The following is a 24581-nucleotide window of genomic DNA, read 5'->3' as shown; positions in this document are numbered from 1 at the left end:
TTTGAAAAATCTGGAAGATTGGTCGAAATCTATTCCATGAGCCACTGGACTTTGGAATCCCCTCTTCTGCTCAGAATGGCCAGACACTGTTCCTCCCCACCTCCACGGAGGGCTTGAGGTTTATTCTCCGAAGGGTTAAACAGAGGGTCTCTGTAACAAGGCACAGGAGGGCACAGACGCCTTACTGAAAAAATGGTGAATGGTGAATGGGGATCTAAGATCCCCAGCCCTCTTTTCTCATTTGGTTTCCAGAATGCTAGAAGTCAGGCTTGTGGACTCTTAGGGAATCTGGAAGATTGTTCTAACTAACTGCAAAGGAAAGACCCAAAACACTGATATTAGAATCTCTCCATGTGAATAGCTTAACCAACACTGTACAGAGAGCCTACCATTGACATGCTTCATCCACACTCGTGGAGTTGCTGGTGCTGCCCCTGGAAATGTGAGTTGTCAGCCATGGAGCAGTCAGTCATTTGAGAAGAGCCTCCACATAAAAACTGGAGCTCAGATAGCAAACATGAAAGGAAACTGTGGAGGAAGCAGAGACTAGGGAGATCAAAATATTAACATTGATTTTATCAGTATTTTCAAAAAGAAAGAGAAGATAATTTATTCCTGAAACAAGAACAGGATACAATAAAAAATGCATATTCAGAAAAGAAGTCAGCTCTTGGAAATAAAAACTATGATAACAGAAATGAAAACTTGAATAAATAATTTTGAAGAGAATATGAAGGAAATATAGAAAGTAGAGAAAAAGGATAAAAATATGAGAAATAGGAGATCAAAGATAAGAAAATTAGAGGACCAATTCAAGAGGTCCAGTGTTTAAATAAGAAGAGTCCCAGAGAGAGAACAGGGAAAGTGTAAGGGGAAACAAAAGAAGAAATATTCCCAGAAAAACTTCCAGAACTGAAGGATGTGAGTTTGCAGGTTGAAATGGACCACGAAATCTCCAACAGATATCAAGGTGGGGACAGAACAGACTCTACAAACTTATAGAGTGGAGAAAAAACTTTCATATAAAGAGTCTAAAATCAGAATGACTTCAAACCTGTCAGCAGTACTATTAGCAGCTAGAAGACAATTAAAACCTTCAAATTTTGAGGGAAAACATTTTCCAACTCAGAATTCTATAGCTTTACAAACCACGAGTTACTCTTGAGCACAGGGAATATGCAGACATGCATTCCTATCAACACATTTACCTCACCTTTCTCAGAAAGCTACTGGAGGATATGCTTTATCGAAACTAAGGGGTAGGACTGTATAGCACTGGAAGCTACATTCAATATCCTGTGACAAACCAAAATGGAAAAGAATATGAAAAAGAAAACATATATGTATAACTGAGTCATTTTGCTGTACAGCAGTAATTAACACAGCATTATAAATCAACTATATTTGAATACTTAAAAAAAAAAAAACGAAAAAAGAGAGAAAACTAAGGGGCAGGGGACTTCCCTGGTGGTCCAGTGGCTAAGAGTCCCTACTCCCAACGCAGGGGGCCCAGATTCCATCCCTGCTCACGGAGCTAGATCCCATGTGCCTCAACTAACAATTCTCATGCCACAATTAAAGATCCCGCATACTGCCACAAAGACCAAAGATCCCATGTGGCAAAGCTAAGAATTGGCACAGCCAAATACATAAATAATAAATAAATAGTTTAAAAAGGAATAAAGAGGTAAACTTAAGAGGAAGAGACAGAATGCAGGAAACAGGGATTCAAGTGCAAGCGAGAAAATAAGAGATCCATTCATTCTTGAATTTATCTATACCTGGGGCCTACTGGGAAACCAGTGGCTGGAGAAGGGTGATTTTCTTTTTCCCGTTGTCCTTCTGGGAGACTCAACAAAGAGGATAAAAAGTGGACCACCTAATGAGAGTGGTTGGGGGAAGTTTGGTTTCTTGTTGGATCCCAGAGGAGATAACGTCAGAAGATTTGAATTCTCTGAGTTGTTAGAACCCTAGACCCTAGTGAAATTTCAGAACTTAAAAAAAAGAATGAAAATCCTGAAACTCTCCAGACATAAAAACAATCCAACAATTCACAACAAAAACAGGTAATCTGCAAAGCCAAGAGAATTGTACTGGCACTGAAGTTATCACCTGCAACTCGGCAAGCCCCAGGGCCTTGGAAAAGTCTCCCAGCTTCCAGGGGAAAGGAATCTTAGCCAAAATGGTGTTTAAGTGTGAGAACAGAAGGCAGATATTTTCATATCTGCAAGATCCATGATCCATTTCTCAGGAACCTAATCAAGAAGGTAGTTAAGACAAAAGAAAGTTAAATTTGAATGAAAACAGAGATATCTCAAGAGAAGACAAACAGCATGTCAAGCAGCGGAGAGTAACGAATCTAGTAAAATCTATAGCAAATAAATGGATGATGGTAAACTGACTTTTAACTATGTTATAAACCAGAAAAGATTTTGAAATAGAAGACAGAAGGAAAATCCTTCCTAGTAGGTTGAAATTAAAATGTCAGATTATTTTTAACCAAGCCCAGGATATGGGATGGAGAGACTGATGGAGTTGAGAGGAAAGAGGGGATGAAGACGAGGAGATAGAAAGCACAACAGTGTGCACTGAGCGGAGGGTATCATATAACGATATAATTTCGGTACGTTGATAGGGAAGCATGGGTTCAAATGTAGATTGAAACCTTGGACTTCCCTGGTGGTCCAATGGTTGGCGGTCCGCCTGCCAATGTGGGGGAGGTGGGTTGGATCCCTGGTCCAGGAAGATTCCACATGCCATGGGGCATCTAAGCCCCTATGCCACAACTACTGAGCCTGTGCTCTAGAGACCATGAGTCACAAATACTGAAGCCTGTGTGCCCTAGGGCCCGTGCTCTGCAAGAAGAGAAGCCACCTCAATTAGAAGCCTGCAGACTGCACCTAAAGAAAGCCTACATGCAGCAACGAAGACTCAGTGCAGCCAAAAACAAATGCAATCAATTAATTAATTTAAAAATAAAGAGATACTAAAATATAAATTGAAATCTAATTACGAATAAACTTGAGATACATGGGAAAAAATTCCAAACACCAGGGAGGAGAAAAATGAATTTAAAAAAGAAAAAAATTGGAAGGACAGCCACGACTGTAGTGACCTACACGGACAGGTCAGGGAGTGAGATTCAGGGACGTGAAGAGAGGACGTTCATCTTTCTCTCTATGTGCTTCTTGAGTTGTTGAGTTGTTTTTAACAAGTAGGATGTATTGATTAACAGCCTTTATAATTAAAGACAATGAAGTAAGAAACTCTGAAAAGTTAACAGTGATCAAAGGTGCCAGCAGATACCATCTGCAATGTTTTTGGAGAAAACTGTTCTGTCCTGATTCACCATTTTTTAATACTGATTTTTATTTATTACTAATTAATTAATTAGGCTGTGCCAGGTCTTAGTTGTGGCACACTTCATCATGGCATGCAGGCCCCTGCACTGGGAGCTCAGAATCTTAGCCACTGGACCACCGGGGAAGTCCCCTTGATTCGCCGTTTCTTTCTCAGCATAACTGTTCATTTTCTACAAATGACTAAGGAATTCTGCTCAAGGAAAGGGCTAGGGAATGGTATGTAGATAGCTCTTGAGGCCCCAGGGTGAAAAGTGCAGACTATATGCTATAAATGTAGGTGGCTACCTGTGTGCTTACATGTTCTCGCTTGTTGCAGAAGGAGATGGCCTGGTAGCCCTCTGGGGGATTCAGTGTTCTCAAGGTTGGAAAATCGGACTCTGATGAGACTTAGGTGACCCCAGATCGGAAGCTGCTAGAGGAGTGGCTTGCTAGGGAGATCTCTAGCCCAGATCTTCTTAACCTAGAAGTTAGGGTGCCTGGATTTTTGTTGCAGCTCTGCCATTTTTGTGAGCCATCTATCTTTGTGTGAGTCACTTTACCCTCTCTGAGACTCATTTCTCACCCCGTAAATATTGTATTGCCACACAGAGTCAACATTCTCTAAATGTCTATATCAGCAAATAAAGGAATGAGAGAAGTGGCTTGCCCAAGGCCCACGGGAGCTGTGCCTAAAGCCCACAGGTCTGTGCAGTCCCATGCTCTACAGGCCGTGCACACAGTGAAGATGATCTCTCCTGTTACTGAAAGTGGGGGTCCAGCTTCTCACCACTCAAAAGCCAATAAAGAAGTCAGGTGGGTGGAAACAAAAGTTTCCCGCAACCTGGGGTTGGGGAGGGCAGATGCCTATCTGAAGGTTGACTTCCCCTCGCTCTCCCACAATTATGGGGCAAGAGCTTTTATTGACAGAGTGAGGGGGTTACATGCATAGACAGTACAGTCAGCTCAGACAGTCACCTTGGAATTGGTCACCGGTGGTTTGACAGCATTACCTACCAAGATGATTCTGCTTTATCATTCTGCTCCATCTTGTCTCGGCTCTCAACACTTGCAGTCCCATTTTGGGAACTGGGGAAAGCTTTGCAAAGAAGAAGAGCTGCCAGCCAGGGAGAGGTGGGCACACATCCAAGGTACAGACTGACCCAGAGATGGAGAAAGTGACAGTGTTAGTGGCTAAGTCGTGTCCGACTCTTTTCAACCCCATGGACTATAGTCCACCAGGCTCCTCCGTCCATGGAATTCTCCAGGCAAGAGTACTGGAGTGGGTAGCCATTCCCTTTCTCCAGGGGATCTTTCTGACCCAGGGACGGAACCTGGGTCTTCCACATTGCAGGCAGATTCAGTACCATCTGAGCCACCAGGGAAGCCCCTAACGGAGGCTGGTGCTGCTGCTGCTAAGTCACTTCAGTTGCGTCCGACTCTGTGTGACCCCAGAGACGGCAGCCCACCAGGCTCCGCCATCCCTGGGATTCTCCAGGCAAGAACACTGGAGTGGGTTGCCATTTCCCTTTCCAATTCATGAAAGTGAAAAGTGAAAGTGAAGTCGCTCAATCGTGTCCGACTCTTAGCGACCCCATGGACTGCAGCCCACCAGGCTCCTCCATCCATGGGATTTTCCAGGCAAGAGTACTGGAGTGGGGTGCCACTGCCTTCTCCACTGAAGGAGGTTAGAGGGAGAAAATGGAATAATTGGATTCAGGACTGGAAGTGGTGCTGTGGCTGAAGAGCCCGCCTGCTGACAGTGGCAGAGTTCTGAAGGGCCCTGTGTGTGAGGTCAGAGTGTGAGGTTTCAGAGACGAGCAGTCTGGGGTCTTGAGAGCGGACACAGGCAGAGACAAGAGAAAAAGGATAGACACAGAAGGCACTGGAACTGGGGAGCCTGGATCAGGCTAAGATGCTGAGTGGGTCATATGCCTGGAGATGAGGTTTGGGGCAGGGAGGGGAGAGGAGCACCCAGAACCAGGATCTAGAGTCGCTGGTGCATGTGAGGGAGTGGCCAGGGGATCAGGAAGTGACTGTGGGGCCTGCTGGGACCAGCCACAGGGTAGAGGGTAGATGTGGTATAGCTGATGGTATGTGCTTTTTTTTAAAAAAATCACAGTGATTTGTACAATCAATATATAAAGGTAAAATTTCAATCAGTGTACAAAGGCTTTTATTCTTTTCAATAGATAGCGTTTCTCTGAATGTGTGCAGGTCAATGCATTGAATCAGATCCAACTGATGGGCATTTATATTGTTCCCTGTGTCTCGCTGATATAAAATAATGGAAACAGAGACCGTGTGTGTGTGTGTGTGTGTGTGTGTGTGTGTGTGTGTGTGTGTGTATGCACTTTTGGTGAGAACATCTGTAGGGTAAGTTCCTGGCAGTGAATGTGCTTGGCCAAGGACAAGCATATGCATTTCATTAGTTTTGGTTATGGAGGTAAAGGAAATGCCTTTAATTTTGATAGCTATCGCCAGCTTACCCTCTAAAGAGGATGCACCAATAAAGGACAAAACTTTGTTATCCACACATTCCCTAACACTGTTAGCAAATGATTTAGTCATTTGATAACCTGACAGGTACAAATGGCTTTTTATTGCTATTCTAGTTGTGTTTCCTTAATTTGAGTGAAGTTGAACTTTTTTTTCATGTTTAGTATTTGATTTTGTTTCTTTCTCTTCTTTTTTTTAGAAGCAATCCAGCAGTTCAAACTGCCAAGGTTCAAATCCTGGCTTTTCTGCATACTAGCTGTGTGACCATGGGCCATTTATTCAAATTCATTAGCTTTACCTCTCTTAAAATGAGGTAATAATGTACACTATGCAATGTACACTGTGCTTATTGGAGAAGGAAATGGCAACCCACTCCAGTGTTCTTGCCTGGAGAATCCCAGGGACGGGGGAGCCTGGTGGGCTGCCGTCTCTGAGGTTGCACAGAATCGGACACGACTGAAGCGACTTAGCAACAGCAGCAGCAGCATGCAAAGTGCTTAGAACAGAGTTGGGCACAGATAAAGTAAATACGAGGTAAGCACTGGCTGATACGATACGTGTTCGTTGCCCACTTTTCTTTTCCTTATGGATTTGTCTCTTTTGGAAAGTTGGCTGCTATATATGTGTTTTGTCAATTGACTTTATTTAAAAAAATTGTTTTGGCTTTATTTTTAAAGTATTACATTGCATGTGGAAATGTTAAATGGCTTTTGTTATGATTGCAATAATTGGAATTCCAAGATAATGAAAACAAATTATGCCTTAAACATTTGTTTTCTTTAGGAATCTAAGGAGGTATTTGGAGGGGATGGACAATGAGTAATGGAGCCAGAAAGAATGTCTACTCCACTTCTCACAGAGATCCAGTCTGTTCCAGCTTTGAGGGCTGTGGGACTGTGGTTTCTGGGCAGGTTTGGTGAAGCCAAGCAGGACTGTGGACCTGGGGCACAGCTTGCTTGTTCACAGCTGGGTCCAGAGGTGCAGGGGAGGTCAGGTGGGCAGCGGGAGGACAAGTGATGTGCATGGTGTGTGCCCGTGTGTGTGTGTGTGAGTGTGTGTGTGTGAGTGTGTGTGTGTGTGTGTGTGAGTGTGTGACAGAACACTACAGAGATGAAGCGAGCCTCTGGGGTGGGGAGGAACAACTGGTAAAGGTTTTGGAAATTTATTCAGCTCAAGATTCTACCCAGAATCTCCCAAGGGGGTCTCTGTGAGGCCAGCAGAGGCATCGGCTGATGGGAGACCAGATGGGCTGATGGGAGACCGGATCGGCTGGTGGGAACCCCTGGATGGGGCACTCTTGCGGGGCAGGAATTTGACCCTTGGCCTCTCGGTGTTGATAGCTCTGTGTGAAGCCCTCCAGAAGGTGTCTGTGTGGGCAGCCGGGCACCCAGTGGGCTCATGGTGCTGGCCTGGGAATGGAGGGACAGGAGGAGGCTGGGGAGGGCTGGAGCAGCCAGAACGCATGAGGGAGGAGACAGGGAGCTGAGGGGCGGGTCCAGGGCAGGTCTGGAATGGGGAAACGTGGCCAGAAGCCAGGCTGCGTCCTGGGCCTGAAAAGCCCACAGGCCTTTTCTCCTTTGTTGTGTCCTCCCAGCTCCTTCTCCCCATTAACCTGCAGGTTTCACCTCTGGTGAAGACGCTGTGGCCCAGGGTAGGGCAGTGACTTGTTCAGGGTCACCAGCATTGCCCAGCCAGAGATTTCCCAGGCCAGGAAAGAAGTGGGGGTGTGGGGTATAGGGGGAGGAATTCCTGGCTTGGGTGGGGCGTAGACTCCAGAGGACAGATCCTGGGAGGGGGGAGCTGCGTCTGGGGGAGCGGAGGGGCCAGCTGTGGAACTTGGGTGGGTTTAGGAGGTGGAGGGCTAGGGGGCTGGGGTGGGAGGTAGCGGGGAAAAGAGTTGAGGATGAACACTGAGGGATACGGACTTTAGAGTGTGTGTGTGTGAGTGTGTGATGTGCATGTGCTCATGTGAGTGATATGGTATGTGTGTGTATGTGTGTCTGTGACATGGTGTGCATGTAGGTGAAGGTTTGTATGAATGTGTATGCGCGTGTATGTATATATGCATATATGTATGTGAGTGTGTATGTGTGTGAGTGTGTCTCTCTCTCTCACACACACATACACCCTGAAGCAGACACACTGAAGGTCTCCTTGGGAATCCCTTGGCCTGAGCTGTCCCAACACCACTATGGAGGAGAAGGAGGGGAAGGGGCCTGGGTCTCCACTGAGATCACCGAGAAAGGGTTGCTGCTGATTAATCCTCGTGGTCTAATTGAAATGAAAACCAGGAAAGGCATTCCATGCCCACCCTCCTCCACCCAGAATGCCCCCAAGCGCTTGGTCTGAAGTGACAACTTGGCCTGTGAGGCTAGAAGTGGCCTAAAGCTGACAACAGCCCTGTCAGCTGTCTTTTCGAAAAGCTTCTCTGGCTGCCTCTCTAGCAGAGCCACGCAGAGCGTGTGGCACGTGTGGCTGGAGACTAGGAAGTGAGGCCAGTGCTTAGCTCCTTGGTCCAGCGTTCCTTGGTCCAGCACATTTATCCCCATCTTCATCCTGGGTTTGAAACTGCTGGGGATTGTTTGGTGGTGGCTTCAGCTGTGGGACCTTTAAACAGGAAAGTGGCAGGGGTGGGGAATAGGCAGGAGTGTCTGAGTGCAAATATAAGCATATTGCACAGACGTGCTTACAAAAGTGTGCATGTGTGTATCCACAGACGCACCTATCCACCTGCTCCCCCCAAATAGACTCCCATTTGTATAAGTTCATTCCCAATCATGCAAACACATATGTAAACACAAATGCCTAGAATGTGTATACAGCCAAGCCCAGGAACCTGCAGGCATGTACGCACAAAACACTAGCGCCAAGTGTCTCAAATACACACAGGTGTCCCCTTCTTCTCCTGAGACAAATGAAGTAAGTGGACAGGAATGTGATTTGGGAGTTGGGGGAAGGGCAGGCCCAGGGTAACTATTTTCAGGGGCCTCTGGGCTTCAGATGTCTCCTGGGTGGGGAGGAGAGGGGCAAGAACTGGGGTCCCGCTCCACTTGGCCTAGTCTCTGTATAGAAATGAGGTGTGGGGGCCTGTGGCCAGGGAAACCAGCTCTGGGGGGCCCACCTTGGGGTTAGCTGACTCAAGAACTGAGCTGCTTCATCTCTCAAGTTAGAGATGAACTTGGGTGGGAATGATTTTCTGGTTTCAGTATCCTGGGGAAGGGACCGGAGGGGGGAGGCTGATTCCTGCCCTAGAACGTTTTGTTCACCTCTTAGCTCAATCTTTTGTCGCTTGATCTTTCTGCTGTCAGAAATCTGGATATTCTTCTCCTCTTCCCTGTGCCTCCTCCAGGAAGCCTCCCCTCACTCTCAGATGGATCGGGCCCGCTGTCTTCCACCGCTTTTTGCATTCGCCTGCATCAAGGGGTCTGGGGGTCTACAGCCCTCCTCCCCAGTCTGGACTGGCCCTGGCTGGGACCGAAAGCCTCGGCCAGGTGGACCGCGCGGAGGGCGGAAGCGCGGTCCCGGGAGGGGCCAGCGGGCAGAGAAAGGTGGCGCGCAGCCAGCCCCGCCCCTACCTGTGTAAGCCGATCCGCTCGCGCGTAGCGGATAAAAGCGGCCAGGTTGCCCGGAGGTCAGCGAGTTCAGCCCCCTGTCTCTAGCCGCTCGTTCTATCCAGACCCAGCTCAGCATGTCTCTCCACTTCGGCTCCCAGGTCTTCAGCTCGCGCTCCGCCGCCTTCCCGGGCCGTGGCGCTCCGGTGCGCCTGAGCTCGGTGCGGCCCGGCGGCTTCGGCAGCAGCAGCAGTCTCTATGGCTTGGGCGCCTCTCGGCCTCGAGTGGCCGCGCGCTCATCCTACGGGGCCCCTGTGGGCACCGGCATCAGCGCGGTCACCATCAATCAGAGCCTGCTGACCCCGCTTCAGGTGGACATCGACCCCTCCATCCAGCAGGTGCGCCAGGAGGAGCGCGAGCAGATCAAGACCCTCAACAACAAGTTTGCCTCCTTCATCGACAAGGTGAGCTCCCTCACTGCCAGGAGCCAGACTCCAGGCCCCAGCAGCCGCCCCGCGGTGCCACACGTGAGCCGGGCGCTGGCAGGGCTGGTACTGGCTCTCTTTCCTCCGATATCGGGGACTGAACCCTCCCCGTGAATCCTGTTTTGCCAACCTCAGCCTCTCTCTTCCGGCAAGCTACCCAAATCAACCTGCTTTTTCCTCCCAGAACGTGTGTCCGGGGCTGTCCTGTGACCTGGAGTTCTTGGGCCGCTTTTAGCGGCCAGTTTTCGAGCTCCAACTCTGGGGTCCTGGACTTCTTTCCCTGGGCCCTTTTCTCCGAGAGGGGGCTGTGTGGAGTCAGAGATGGGGTAGGTTGAGAACACTTCCACCTGTCCTCTCCAGCAGTTGCTGGAAAGAAAGGGCTGGAGAGAGGGAGGCTCCCAGCCCTGGCTGCCCCACCTGCCTGGTCTTCCAACCCTCTGTTTGGTGGTGGGAAGAGGCTCTTCCTGCCCTTGGAGAGGGCCCACTGGGGGCACTGAGTGACCCCCGGAAACGGCCATTTAGGAGGTGTTTTTCTTGGTTGTTCAGGTCCCAAAGAATGGGGGATGGAGATGGGGGTGCAGACTTGTGGGGCTGGACCCAGGAACTAAGGGCTAGTTCCCTGGAGCAGGACCAGGGCCTCCTTCCTTGTGTAACTCTCTGCTTCTCTGTTCCCCCATCTCCTCTCCTTCACCCTTCAGACCATACACATCCTTCAGGTTCTGGGACAGCCTCCACAGGAAGCCCCAGGCCCAGGCTTCCTCCCCCTGCTACTTAGCTGCAGCCCCCGGGTCCTGCTGCCTGAGTGGCTGGTCTTGAGGAGGCTGGCTTCCCACCACCAGCCATACTGGTGCTTCTTAGGGCTCCTTTACACTGGCTTGATTCTAGCATCCTGTCCTGAGGCCTTGTTGGACAAAGAGGGAAGAGGGGAAGGGAGGATATTGAGAGAGGAAGAGATAAGGTCCCAGCCTGAAGGAAGGGGACCCCAGTCAGGCTCAGGATGAAGATAGACGGGAGGCAGCCCTTCCGAGAGGGCAGTGGAGACCATCACCTGTGGTGTGATGGGGAGCAGAGGAAGGAGGAGACCCTAAAGCGTAAGCACTGGGACATGTCAGTGATCTGAGCCCTGGACACACTGGAGACAGAGAGTCCTGGAGGAGAGGCTAGTTCAGGGTGGGCTTCCTGGAGAAGAGGGCCAAGGGCTAGGGGCCCAGCTTGGGGGAAGAGCCAGTGGGGATGCGGCTTCTGCCAGGTGTGCATTGGGAGACCCTCCCGGCTGCGCTGAGTGGCACAGTCTGCCCTCCGTGAGTTCCCTCCTCCTGCTCCTTCTAGGTGCGGTTTCTGGAGCAGCAGAACAAGCTGCTGGAGACCAAGTGGACGCTGCTGCAGGAGCAGAAGTCTGCCAAGAGCAATCGCCTCCCGGGCATCTTTGAGGCCCAGATTGCTGGCCTGCGGAAGCAGCTAGAGGCCCTGCAGCTGGATGGGGGTCGTCTGGAGGTGGAGCTTCGGAACATGCAGGATGTCGTGGAAGACTTCAAGAATAAGTATGGTCCCCCAGTGCAACCTGTGGGGATTCGTGCCCTGGGCTAATGTGCCCCTCTCAGCTCACCCCCTCATAATCCTTCTGGGGTCAGAGGTCAGGGGGTGCTGCTGCTCAGTACAATAACTCCCTCAAGGGAAGGAAGGTCTTGATTCACAGGTTCCCTGCCTCTCCTCCCCTTTCTTCTCTTTGTCTCTGGGGGCCATTTCCAAGTCATTCTGGTCCTTTCTCCCGACTCATTCCCAAAGAACTCTCTCAACGCTTTCCTGATCCGCACCGTTCCCTTTGGGAGCCTGACCAGGGCCCAGGAGACAGCAGGGCAGGAAGCATCCTGCGACAGATGTGCACCAGAACTTGTATGACCCTCAGATTATTCCAGAACAACTCCATTTTGTTCCTGTGAGGATTAGAGTCCAGCTAGTTGCAGGGGCTTGACTGAGATTGCAGAGTAGATCATTGGGAATGCTGGATCTTGCTTTGGGGCCCCTGACTCCATACATGGAGCCAACTTGAGGAGGAAAGAAGCAGAGAGGGCGATCACTGTGAGCGATGGGCGAGGTTGCAGAGGCTGGGGTGGGGGTGGGGATGGGGGTTTCTGGCCAGAGCAGGAACCAGAAAGGAGGCTCTGAGGAGGGGCAGGGAGTGTGGAGGCTGGTTTTGAGGGCAGGCCTTTGAGGTGCCCGCTGTTCTCACTGAATAGAAACCAAAGCCAGAGGCTGAGTGGGCATCCCTGGCCTGTGGGCACGGGGTGGGGGTGGGTAATGAGTGAGTTCTGTGCTCTGCCTGGGGGTGTATGACTAAGCCAGAGCAGGGCCACTTCCTCTGACTGGAGGTAGAACAAACAAAGGCCTCTGAAGGGAGCGCCCTTCCCCCCTCCCCCAACTTCCCTAGGGCAACAGGATTAATCCCACAGCAGGTGGAACCAGACAGGTGCAGGGCTGGGGAGGCCTGGGACAGCCTGTGAGCCCCTGTTGTCCAGGCCTCCCCTGCCCTGCAGGTGTGCACACATGCTCCCCCCAGCCAAAGCCCCAGAGCGCTTTCCTGGGGCCCCAGGCTGAGCTCCGGACCAGGCTGAAGGAGGAGCTGGAAGGGAATGTCGGGAGGGGTCCTGATGCGGCTGCCCAGGGAGCCCTCATCTGTGTGCCCTCTGGGCCCAGCGGCACAGCAGGAATGGGCAGACAGCCTTGTAGATATTTTTCTAACTTTTCTAGAGGATGGGGTAGGGGGAGTGGACTTTGGGGGTCTGGGCTCCTGGAGGGCCTCTGCCTGCCCGAGCATCCTGCTCCCCACTGAAGCTGCCCCACATTGCTCCTGTTGTTCTCAGTTTCCGACACCTAGTTTGAATCCTCCAGTAAACACTGGGCCAGGCCCAGCTGCCTTCTTGCTCTGTGCCCGGCTTTGCTGGTGTCCTTCTATGGACAAGGGGCTGGCTCCTTGAGAGAAAGAAGGATGGGAGGGGGGCTGTGAGAGTAGGGATGGGGGCTCCCCACCTACTTGGGACCTGGTTCTTCTTCCCAAGTCCACAGGGCTCCTCTTCTTCAGGCCCCTTCTTCACCCTCAGCCAATGGGATTAAGCAGGTTAAGCTCAAGCCTCAGATGACCAGGCTTCAAGTCTGGGCTTTGCACTTAGCAGCTTAATGACTGCACAGAGTACTTTGCCTCTCAGCGCCTCTGTTCCTCTTCCTGTGAGTCACAGCAATTGTTAACAGGATTGTTGTGGACATTAAATTAGTGAATGCGCAGGAAGCATGTAATGGGGCAGGGCCATATGAAGCGGTCCATAAGCATGGCTGTTCTCTGCCTTCTCACTCCCTGGATATGCAGCCTCTGTCCTTTAATTCACATATGTTCCCTGCTCCCCCACCCCCACCCCCTGCCAAGACTCAAAGTCCTAGGAATAGCCATATGGATGAGTCAGGGACATTTTGCATCATAAGTGAAAGTGAAAGTCGCTCAGTTGTGTCCAACTCTTTGCCACCCCATGGACTACACAGTCCATGGAATTCTCCAGGCCAGAACACTGGATTGGGTAGCCGTTTCCCTCTCCAGGGGATCTTCCCAACCCAGGGATTGAACCCAGGTCTCCCACATTGCAGGTGGATTCGTTACCAGCTGAGCCACCAGGGAAGCCCAAGAATACGGGAGTGGGTAGTCTGCCCCTTCTCCACTGGATCTTCCTGACCCAGGAATCGAACCAGGGTCTCCTGCATTGTGGAGACTCTTTACCAACTGAGCTACCATGTCATTAAGGAGGGAGTGAAGGTGATGCACGGCAAACCTTCACACTTGGATATGAGGGGATAGAGGCAGAGTTGCACCAACACCATGCTTCCTTTCTTTGCTGCAGGTATGAAGATGAAATTAACCGTCGCACAGCTGCTGAGAATGAGTTTGTGGTGTTGAAGAAGGTGAGGGGGGCATACAGGGAGGGTAGGGGACAGTGTAGAAACAGGGGCCCGGGGACCACATGCCTCTCACCAAAGCAACCAATAGAGACCTGTGGTCAGAGTCTGGTGGGTCTATAAGAGGGAAATGATGGGCTTGGAGAAGGAAAGATTTGAAAGCCAGGCCCTTTATAAGGCTATAACGTGTACATGTATGTGTGTGTGCGTGGTGTGTGTGTGTGTGCGTGTGGTGTGTGTTTGTGCGTGTGTGTGTGTGTGGCAAGTCAGTAGACTTGTTTCTGGGCTTGGAAAGATTAGAATTAAGACGACAAGTTGGAGGTTGGAGAGGGCAATTGCAACCCCACAATAAGTAAGTGTTCTATCAGTTAGAACATTCAGTTACGGATGAGGGTGGCACATGGCCGGCCTGAAATAGTGAATGAATGGGCTGCCTTGAGGCAGAGTGAGCCTTCCTATACCTGGAGGTGTGCAAGTTGAGTTTGGAAGACCTTAGGAATAAGGGCTTGACTTAAGACTATGCTTTAAAGTACACTTACTCAGTGTCCCAGGCCCATCCACAGAAATGTAACCTGCCCTGGAGTGCTGTGCCCTTGGAGATTCAGGGATGAGTGGAAGTGAGCGCTCCCCACCGGAGGAACCCACAGCAGAGGATGGTGCCCAGACATCATCTGGACTTGTGGTGTTATCTGTGGCCTGCCTGCTTCAGCATCACCCAAGTTGCCAGTTACACATTTGGGCTGGAGATTTCTCATCTCTGGGTGTGGTATCCTGGAGTCTGCATGATTTCATGCTCTCCCATTTGACTAATGAAAAGCTGAGGCTCATGCAGTTGTAATGATTTGTTCAAGGTGACATAGCCACTAGGGGGCAGAGCCGGCGGTGTGTCTAAACCACTGAAGCCTTTAGGAACTGGTGAAGCGCTCGGTTTGGGGCTTCAGAATGCTCTGGGCTGTCAGTGCTGAGAAGGCACCTCCAGTCCTGGGGCTGAGTGGAGATAATGTCCATCTCAAAGCCTGGGCGGGTCCACTGGAGGGAACTTCCTGCTGTGGATATGTCAGGCAGCATGGAGCTGCTGCATGTTTCTTGGTAGGGCAGTGGGGTTTGGTCCTGGGATTGGAGAGTACTGGCTGCCGAATGTTTCATGTACTGAGAACACGCTATCCATCTACCCCTTCTGCCACCACCCCTCCTAGGATGTGGATGTTGCCTACATGAACAAGGTGGAGTTGGAGGCCAAGGTGGATGGCCTGAATGACGAGATCAACTTCCTCAGGACCCTCTATGAGCAGGTGGAGACCTCAGGGGTGGGAAATATGCCACACCCTACATGCCCTAGCCAGGGGGCCATCTGGTCCGCCCTCTCTCTCTGGGTCAGTCTGGGTGTGTGTTGGGTGCATGTAGCGGAGATGACCCTGCTCTTTTCTAGATTCAGGAATCGGTGGTGGGCGAGGAGCTCAGGAAGAGCTGAGGCAGTGTAGCAGGGGGGTGAGAATGGGGGGTGGGGTGTGTGTCAGTCAAAATTGGCCTTCTAGAGACAGGGGATGACCATTTGTAAGGAAGGGGGATTGGGAGGGGCTGGAAGAAACCAGGAGGATGTTGAGGGATCTGGGCTGTGAAAGGGTTCATGGGTGCGCTGGGTGGGCTGGCAGGGGAACCAGGTCAGGAGAGGCTGGAGTGCCTGAGGATGTATGCCCACCACCCAGCCTCTCTCTCTGCCTGCCCCTCCCATCTCCTTTCCTGCCCTGCCCTGAGCTTCCAGATCCTTTCCCTGAAGGGGGTCAAAAACCACTTCATCCATTAGAGTGAGGCTCTGGCCTTAGGCAGAAGACAGTATGGTTGATCGTCAGGCTGGTCTGGGACATAGTTACACCAGAGGCGAACTATAGACCAGTTCTTACTCCTCTTCAGTCTCGCTTTTACCTGAACATCCAGCTTCCATTTGCATCTCCGAGAGAATTTCCACGTGTGTTAATTTCGGGGGCTGGATCCTTGAAGCTGATTTTGGGCCCTCCTAGTCTCATTGTGGGTCTTTGTATATCTATCACATGTTATATATGTGTGTGTGTGTGTGTGTGTATACACATATATGTAATTATTTTCCTCTCGTTATGAAGTACATACTCATTGCAAAAAATCTAGAGAATTAAGTAAAGGATAAAATTGAAAAAAAGCTTCCTATGCCATCTCTTATCATCTTGATAGCTACCTTTTCAGGCTCTTTCTGTATGTATATCTATACATAAAGATACAGAAGTATATATATTTAATAGAATAGAATCGTGCCTTTTTTACATAACTGTATATCATGAATGTAGTTCCCTGTCCATAAATATGGCTGTATCATCATAGAGCTCAACCCGCAGAGCAACTCACAGCCAGGACTACCGCAGTTCAGCACACTCTGTCTCTTGTTTTTTCCTCTGTGATCCCACCAGACTCTTTGATTTGATGAGCTGCTGATGGGCTCCTCTGGGAGCCAGGACTGGCAGAGCCGTTTAGTAGGTGCAGGGTCTGTTGTGCCCTCTGGCTGCCTGGTTACTCGCTCTCACTCTGGCCTCTTCTTCCTTTATCTTTGCCTAGTGCGAGGGATCCCAGGATGGGCGTGGGGACAGGAATGTATCACCCAAGCCCTGATGCTCCATCTGGTCCCTACAGGAGCTGAAAGAGCTGCAGTCTGAGGTCTCAGACATGTCCGTGGTCCTGTCCATGGACAACAACCGCTCCCTGGACTTGGAGAGCATCATTGCTGAGGTCAAGGCCCAGTACGAGGAGATCGCCAACCGCAGCCGGGCTGAGGCCGAGGCCTGTTACCAGACCAAGGTGTGTGGTCACTGGAGGCGTATTTTCTCTTCCTGGCAGGGTCCTGGGTGGTGGCTTCCCTTATTTCTCACCCTGTCTCGAGCCTTTGGGGCCTGGGTCTCACTGTGCTGATAGGCGCCAGGGATTAAGTCTATGGGGGTCTCCAGTGCCCCGGGAAGAAGAGGAAGAGAAGGCCAGGCACCTGCCCAGGGAGAGATTCCAGCCTGATGTAAGGGGCAAGGCAGAGGAAATGGACATGGAGTAATAATTATTATAGCTGAACTTTGGCGAGTAAGCACAGTGCTAGGCAACATTTCAAATGTTTTACCTGTATTGACTCATATAACCCACAGAACAGCCTGTTAGGTACGCAATATTATCCGTTTTTCACAGGTGGGGAAACTGAAGCATGGAGAAGTTAAGTGATTTTTCTAGCTCCACACAGGTAGTGAATGGAAGAGTAGAGACCAGATTCTGGATCCAAGGGCTCCAGATTATGTTTAATCATTATATGCACTGGGCGAGGGCAGGACAGCTGACAGGGCAGGTGCTGAGGGAATGTATGGGGCTGGGGTGGGGTGGGGGGTGCTGGGGTAACTGAGGGAGGGAGCCTGAGGGTTTAAAAGTGGCGTAGAGTGCTGTCTCTGCAGATATAGGGGGTCATCCATGGTGCACATGAGAACACAGGTATGTCAGTAAGGACTTGCTGTGTGACTCTCGGGCAGTCCCTTCCACTCTCTGGGACTCATGCTCTTCATCTGTGAGATGGATGATGCTGATGAAGGGGTTAACAGGTGAGGATCTCAGACTTCCTGTGGTTCTCCAGCGTTAGGACATGATGGAAATGGGAAGAGCACTGGTATCAGTGGGGACGGGTCCAGGGAGCCATCGTTGTCCTCCCTGTCCTGGCTGGGAGGAAGCTGAACCCTGCCCCACCCCACTGTCCAGGAGTCTGGCCTCTGGCATCGGGCAAAGTCTGCTGGGAGTCAGACTGTCCCTCCCCGGCACGATAAGCTGGGAGGCCTTGTCACTCAGAACCTGGGGCCTTCTTTGGGTGAGAAGAAGACGAGCCCCCTGTAATCATAGCCCGCCCCTGTCATACCCTTCTGTGTGGTCCCTCCAGTTTGAGACCCTCCAGGCCCAGGCTGGGAAGCACGGGGACGACCTCCGGAATACCCGGAATGAGATTGCAGACATGAACCGGGCTATCCAGAGGCTGCAGGCTGAGATCGACAACATCAAGAACCAGGTGGGCACCAGTGCTTGTCCTTGGGGCAGGTGAAGGGCAGCCAGCTGGGACCATGCTCAGGACGAGAAGCAGGAGGCAGGGGCATCAGTCCTGCCCCTGCTGCCCTGGGGACGAGGCTGGGGCAGCTCTAGCCTCTCAGACCCACCTGTGGGCTCTCCAGGATGAAATATGCTTGGCCAGGTGCTGGTCTGGCCAAGGGAGAACAGGAGTCCTAGCAGGGCATAGCGCTTGTGGAGGGAGCCTCAGGCTGCCGGCCAGACGAGAACCACCATTCATTACCACCTTGGTCCTGAGCCCTCTTCTTGCACCTAGCTCTGGGTGCAATGTATACCTGCGAATGGGGGCCATGGGGTCTGGGGCCAACTTGCTGTGACTCCCGAGACCCCACCACATCCGCTGACCTCACTCCCCACCACTCCCTCTCTGGCCATGCTCTTGCCGCTTGCTGGAGATGATGCTTGCCAAGCATCTTCATGCTTCAGGGCCTTTGCGCTCGGTGTTCCCTCCACCTGGAATGTGCTTCTCCCAGCTCTGTACATCGTGCCCCTTTCTCATCGTCTTTTGTTGAGGACAAAAGATCTCTTCTCAGAGATGGCTTCCTCAGCCACCTAGCCACTCTCTCAGCAGTCTGTGGGAAGATCCCTGAAACACTTAACACGCTCTGAAATGTCCTGTCTTATACTGGAGTGGGTAGCCATTCTCTTCTTCAGCAGATCTTCCTGACCCAGGAATCAAACCCAGGTCTCCCACATTGCAGGCAGATTCTTTCTGTCTAAGCCACCAGGGAAGTCCATTGACTTACTAGGTAAGTCTTATTAATTAAGTGTAAGTAAATATTGTCCCTCACCTCCCCTGGGATATTAAAAAATGCTGTAAGAGCTGGGCTCCCCGTCCATCTGGTTCGCTGCTCCTCCCTTGCCCCCACCTGACACATAGTAGGGCACAGGTGTCAGAAGACAGACTGATAGGAGGAGATCCTGTGAAGCTGGGGCAGGGAGCACTGATGAGAAAGGGTCCCCTAAGATCTGATGAAGGCATGGAAGTGGAGGAGGCAGCTAAGCTTCAGCAGGCATCTGCAGTGGGAAGGGAAAGAAGCTGATGGATGACAGCTGGGGGATGGGATGTGAGGGTGATCTACCCAGAAATGTCCTCCCCTTGGAGCCCTGCAGGCCTGTTTACAGGTGGGTGAGAATGGAAGCTTCCTCCTGGCACAGATTTGGAGCCATGAGTCACTGGTGCAGTGAGCCAGCATCCAGGCCAGGAGGGGAGGCACAGAGCAACGAATGGCAGTTTCCTGAACCCCACAGCTTCTCCCACATCTGGTTCTCTTCTCACACAGCAGGGCAGGCTCAGGTCCTGAAGCTGTGGCTCAGAGGCTGTGGAATGACCCTGCCAAGGGGGCACCAGTGTGACAGGGGAGGATGCTGACCGGTGGATGGGGGCAAGGGCGTCAGCCAGCCTCCAGGGCAGGACTGGGAGGATCGGGCAGAGAGGCAGAGTGCATGCACTGAGGGGAGAGGATCTGAGGGCAGAAGGTGGTTGTGAGAATGAAGGAGGAGGAGCCCTGGGCTAGGGGATGGGATGGTGGCCCTTGGAAATGAATAAGGGGCGGCTCAGGCTTCTCAGGTGGTGCAACAGTAAAGGGTCCACCTGTCAATGCAGGAGAGGCAGGTTCCATCCCTGGGTCGGGAACATCCCCTTGAGAAGGAAATGGCAACCCACTCCAGTATTCTTGCCTGGAGAATCCCATGGACAGAGGAGCCTGGCAGGCTACAGTCCATGGGGTCGCAAAGAGTCAGACACATACTGAGCTGAGCACACATACACACACACACACCCCACTATATAGGCTCCTCTAGTAGGGGATGGGGCACAAGAGAGGGAACACTAAGGCCAGGCAGGAAGTGAGAGCTGTTGCTCAGGTCCCTCTGAATCACATCACCCCTACCTGCACCTGGCGGGCTGTTGACTTGGAATCTAGGGGTTCCAGGAAGCATTTCTGTGCTCCAAGTCTCCCCGTTCTGGGCCTGTTGCAAAATGGCTCCTGTTTTCAAGGTACCTGAAAGGTGCCTGGTCAGCTGCCTGAAATTTGAGTACTACACTAGAATCCCACGGCCTTGGAGCTCCTCCAACTAGGGGTCGGGTATGTGAGCATTTATAAATCATAATCGCATTTACTCATAATAGCTTTTATTAAGTACTTACTGAATACTAGACACTGTGCCAAGGACTTGTGTATCATTTCATTTCATTACTTGAGCTATTCCCATCTATAGTTATATACCGTGATTACTGTTATTTTAGAAAAGAGGAGACTTTTGGCTTAGGAGGGTTGATTCATCAAGATCACATGGCTCGTAACAGGCAGAGCCAGAACTGAAAGCTAGGCATTGGGTATCCAAGCCCATGTTTTTTAAAATTAATTAATTACTGGCTGCACTGGGTCTTAGTTGCTGCACGCAAGCTTTCTCTAGTTGCAACAAGCAAGGGCTACTCTCGAGTGGTGAGGTGCAGGCTTCTCATTGTGTGGCTTCTCTTGTTCTAGAGCACAGGCTCTAGGGCGCACGGGTTCAGTAGCTGTGGCACACTGGCTTAGTTACCCCTTGGTGTGTGGGACCGTCCCAGACCAGGGAGGGAGCCTGTGTCCTCTGCACTGGCAGGTGGATTCTTAATCACTGGACCACCTGGGAAGTCCCTCAAAGCCCATGTTTTAAACCCTTGGGATTCCCTGGTGCTTGGGGAAGGAGGCTGGTGCCAGTGAAGCCACAGTAAGCACGTTGCCCAGGTGCTCACTGCAGGATGGGGAGGCAGGGAGGCAGTGACTGATGAGGCCTGCGACCCTGGTTCAGAGCCCCGCTACTCCCCACAGCGTGCCAAGTTGGAAGCCGCCATTGCCGATGCTGAACAACGTGGGGAACTGGCTGTCAAGGATGCACGGGCCAAGCAGGAGGATCTGGAGGCCGCCCTGCAGAAGGCCAAGCAGGACATGACCCGGCAGCTCCGGGAGTACCAGGAGCTCATGAACATCAAGCTGGCCCTGGACATCGAGATCGCCACCTACCGCAAGCTGCTGGAGGGCGAGGAGAGCCGGTAAGGACATACAGGCTAGTCGGTGGGGCTTGCTGCTTGACACCCATCCGCCTGCGAGCATTTCCTGTATCCCTCCTTCTGCAGGGCACTGAGGATGGGAAGTGCAGGGAGGGTACAGATAATGCTTGCTTCTTTGCCCTTGATGGCTTTCTGCTTGTGGCATAAGCTCAGTGGGAAAGTTGATAACAGCATTTTTGTGTGTTAACAAGGTCATCTTATTTGATTCTCAGAACACATCGGGTAAGCAAGACAGGTATTATTGACTTCTGAGTGTGCAGAGGGTAAACTGGTTAGTTTTACTAACTGAGGGGACAGAGCCAGTATGAGCTCTGCTGATTCCTGGTTCAACCATCTTCCTTGGCAACAGTCTGCTTCTCACGACATAATTGAGGGCTAAGTCATGTGGTGTTGACTGAGCATGGTGAGGAGGTAAATTTCCCCTGTCCGCAGAGATATTTGCATGCTTACCTGCAGCCTGTGATGAAGCTGGGCTGGGTTAGTCTTACAGGAAATTCTTCACAAAAGACTCAAAACCTATGTCCGTAAAGTTGGGTCTTCATTCATACCTTGATGGCTTGATTGACTCATTTTGTCAACAGATAAGGGGCCTGGAAGCTTCCTAGTGTCTACCTCTCTTACCCCTGCCCTTTGCTCTATCCCCTTCCAGGACTTGGGGTTGCTGAGGTCAGCTGGGCTTCCTTTGCTTGCTCCACTAAATTGAGGCCTTCCCTCCTCCCTGCAGCATAAATTCATCCTCACGGCCAAGGGCTTGGTGGCAATGGGGCTATGAGTCACAGAACAAACATACCTGTCTCGGATAGATTTTTAATTTCCAGTACAAGACCTGTTTCAGCTCCCCAGGCTGCTTAAAGCCACCGCTGCCTCCTCCTTCCCCTTGCAGTTCCCAAAGCTGAATTCACTCAGTCAACACTTAACATTTCATTAACAATTTCAACCCATATTAAGTAATTAGCATGTGCCAGACCTCATGCTGGTGACTGGTGATGCAGGAATCAATAAGCCACAGCCGCCTTTGAGGATTTTATGATCTGGTTAAGGGAGGCAGCCATCTACATAAACAATAAGAGCAGCTACCATTTATAGAATCCTGTGTGCCCAGGGCTTTAGGTAAGTTATGAGTTTAACCCTCACAAACAACCCTGTGAGTTTGGGACAGGCTAAGACTGCATTTACAAGTGACGAAACGGGGGCTCTGAGACATTCCCAAGATTGTTGTAGCCAGAAGTGAAAGGCTGCAGGAAGGCTGGATGTGTGGGGACACAGGAGTGAACATGAGTCCTGCTTGCGGCCTGGATGGAGGGGTGCAGGAGTGCCTCCTCCAGTGCTGAGGAGAGAGCAGCCCTCACAGGTCTCTCCTCTGCCCCCAGGTTGACCGGAGATGGAGTAGGAGCCGTGAACATCTGTAAGTCCTTGGCTGCGGCCCATCACCTGTGCTGTCCAGACGAGGCTGGGTCTATTAGATGGCACATTGGCCTGAAGACCTGGCCTCATGGAGGCCCGGAGCCTCCTTCCCTTAAACAGCTTTCAGCAGGTGCCTGGAGATTCCATCCAGACAGGCTCAACAGCCCAGCAAAGCCATGCATGAGGGCAGGGTGGGGCAGGGGGCAGTGTGGAGCAGCCCTCACCTCTGAGGCTACTTCTGGGTTGGCCCCTGGCTGTTGGTAGGGGAAGGGTGGTGCGTAGAGGGAGGGAAACAGGCAGCTACGGCAGGAGGCTGGGGGCTCAGGTCGTGGGCCTCACACTGATGGAGACCTCTTCTCTTCTCTCTCAGCTGTGGTCAGTTCCACGGGCGGCTCTGGTAGCCGGCTGACTTTTGGGGGCACCATGGGCAACAATGCCCTGAGGTTCTCCAGCGGTGGAGGGCCCGGGACCCTCAAGGCCTACTCCATGAGGACCACATCTGCCACCAGCAGGAGCCCCCGCAATTGAGCCCTGGATGTGGGGATACATACCCCCTCCTCCCATAGTCACAAGGAGACCCCCAACCCTGGTCCTACCCCTCATCCCAAGAACTGCAAGACAGTTTGGAAAAAGATATCAGAATAGCTTCCAATAAAGCAGCTGCTTTCTAAGGCCTGGATGAGCCCCTGCCTGGCACCTGGTATCCTGGCTTCATTAGGCCCAGAGGGGAAGGTGTGGCGAGGAAAGGCTCTAGAGAGCACTGGGAGAGCACACTGGTGACATGGGGGCGCTGCTCACGGGAAACTGGCTCTTACCTAGAGTGAGGCCGTGGCCCCTCTCAAGGCTGGGGCTGATTCCAGCTCCTCTCCTGAACAAGCCAGAAAGCCCTGCAAGTTCTGGTTCTGCCAGGAAGTGGGCACTGGACTCCTCCTACTGAGGGAGTGGGAGGGCTGTTTGCACACCCCCTCCCCCTGCCAATGCCCTGTGTTGTCAGAGAACATTCCTTAGTGGTGAGAAGACCACAAACATTTAGCTGCCCCAGGCCTGGGTTTCGGGTGGACCAGCCAACTGGCAATTCAGCTCTTCCTGGTGCTGAGTTGGCCAGGCCCTGGGCCCTGGATGGTGTGTGTCTGAGGTCCTGGAGGGGTTCTGGGATTCTGCGGGAGTGATGGCAGTGGGAGGAAGTCTGTGTGCGTGTGGGAGGACTTTAGGGTGAGGGGGTCCCAGAGCCTGGATCCCTGGTAGGGGGCTGTCTCACCCCCCTCACCCAGGGACAGGCTGTGGATCTGGGTCCCTGATGGGGTGGGGAGTGGGGAGGACATCGGGATGTTAAGGCTCTGCTAGACGGATGTCTGTATGTGTCAGGGTCTCTGACGTGGTGTGTGTGTCTGTGAGTGTGTGGGGTGTTTGGGGGTCTGTGCTTGGGGGTATCCATCTCTGATGGACAGCAGCTCATAGCTTGGGTACTGGAGGGGAGGTAGGAGGTCTCTGACTGGGATTCCCGGGAGGTGATGGTGGTGGTGGGTGGTGGTGGGTGGTGGTGGGTGGTGGCAGGGTCGGAGGGGATCGTCTAGGGAGTGTTGGTTTGTGGGAAGAGGGAAGGCTGTGATCCCATGGCCGGGAATTTTCATACACTGAGGTGGGAGTGGAGCGACCAGTAGAGGGCGTGGAGCACTGGTGTTTCAGCGGCCACACGTGATGAGACCCTTCCCCTGCTGGCTACCACCCCTCCCTGCAGCCGCTCTCACTTCCCTCCCAGCTGCCCCTTATGCCTCCGTGTGGCTGGGTTCTGGGGGCTGCAGGACACCCCCAGGCACCCTTCAGGATGTACAGTGTGATCCTAGGGGCAGGGTACCTTAGAGACAGCCCTCTCTCCCTCTTTGCTTAGCACAGTTCCTCTGTTCCCTTGGAAGAGGGCAGAAACGGAGCTGGCAGTCCACATGTGTAGGGCGATTCTCAGAGAGCGTTATATTTGAGTCATGAGCTTAACGGGAAACTTGGAGGCCAAGCACCAGGGTGAGAGTGGGAGGGAGGCGGGGGCATAAAGTTGTTCCCCCCACCCCGGGGACGCAAACTCAGGCACCGTGGGAGGGTTTAGGAAGCGCCGGAGGCGCCCTGGGGCCAGTCTGTCCCTTAGAAGCCACGGGAGTCCAAGCTCCCAGATCAGCCCGAGTCACGATGGGCTCTTTGCCCAGGGCTGGAGGAA

At 52.0% G+C, this 24581-nt stretch overlaps 1 protein-coding gene across 2 annotated transcripts; it reads left to right on the top strand.

Moving 5' to 3' along the window:
• The first annotated feature begins 6625 nt into the window (after positions 1–6625).
• LOC138435755 (keratin, type II cytoskeletal 7) lies at positions 6626–23052 on the top strand. 2 transcript variants are annotated; one of them, XM_069580749.1, is made up of 10 exons: positions 6626–6748; positions 9187–9852; positions 11203–11414; positions 13758–13818; positions 15009–15104; positions 16471–16635; positions 17738–17863; positions 20733–20953; positions 22342–22376; positions 22746–23052. In XM_069580749.1, the coding sequence occupies exons 2-10, from the start codon at positions 9526–9528 to the stop codon at positions 22901–22903; spliced, it is 1401 nt and encodes a 466-aa protein (XP_069436850.1). In that variant the 5' UTR covers positions 6626–6748; positions 9187–9525; the 3' UTR covers positions 22904–23052. The 2 variants fall into 2 exon arrangements, with proteins under 2 accessions (XP_069436850.1, XP_069436851.1); XM_069580750.1 differs by lacking the exons at positions 6626–6748; positions 22342–22376 and having other exon boundaries at positions 9404–9852.
• The last annotated feature ends 1529 nt before the right edge of the window (positions 23053–24581 follow it).

Source organism: Ovis canadensis, chromosome 3 (genome assembly GCF_042477335.2).
Source record: "Ovis canadensis isolate MfBH-ARS-UI-01 breed Bighorn chromosome 3, ARS-UI_OviCan_v2, whole genome shotgun sequence".
In the NCBI taxonomy this organism is placed as follows: domain Eukaryota; kingdom Metazoa; phylum Chordata; class Mammalia; order Artiodactyla; family Bovidae; genus Ovis; species Ovis canadensis.
This window is presented reverse-complemented; position numbering and strand designations above follow the sequence as displayed.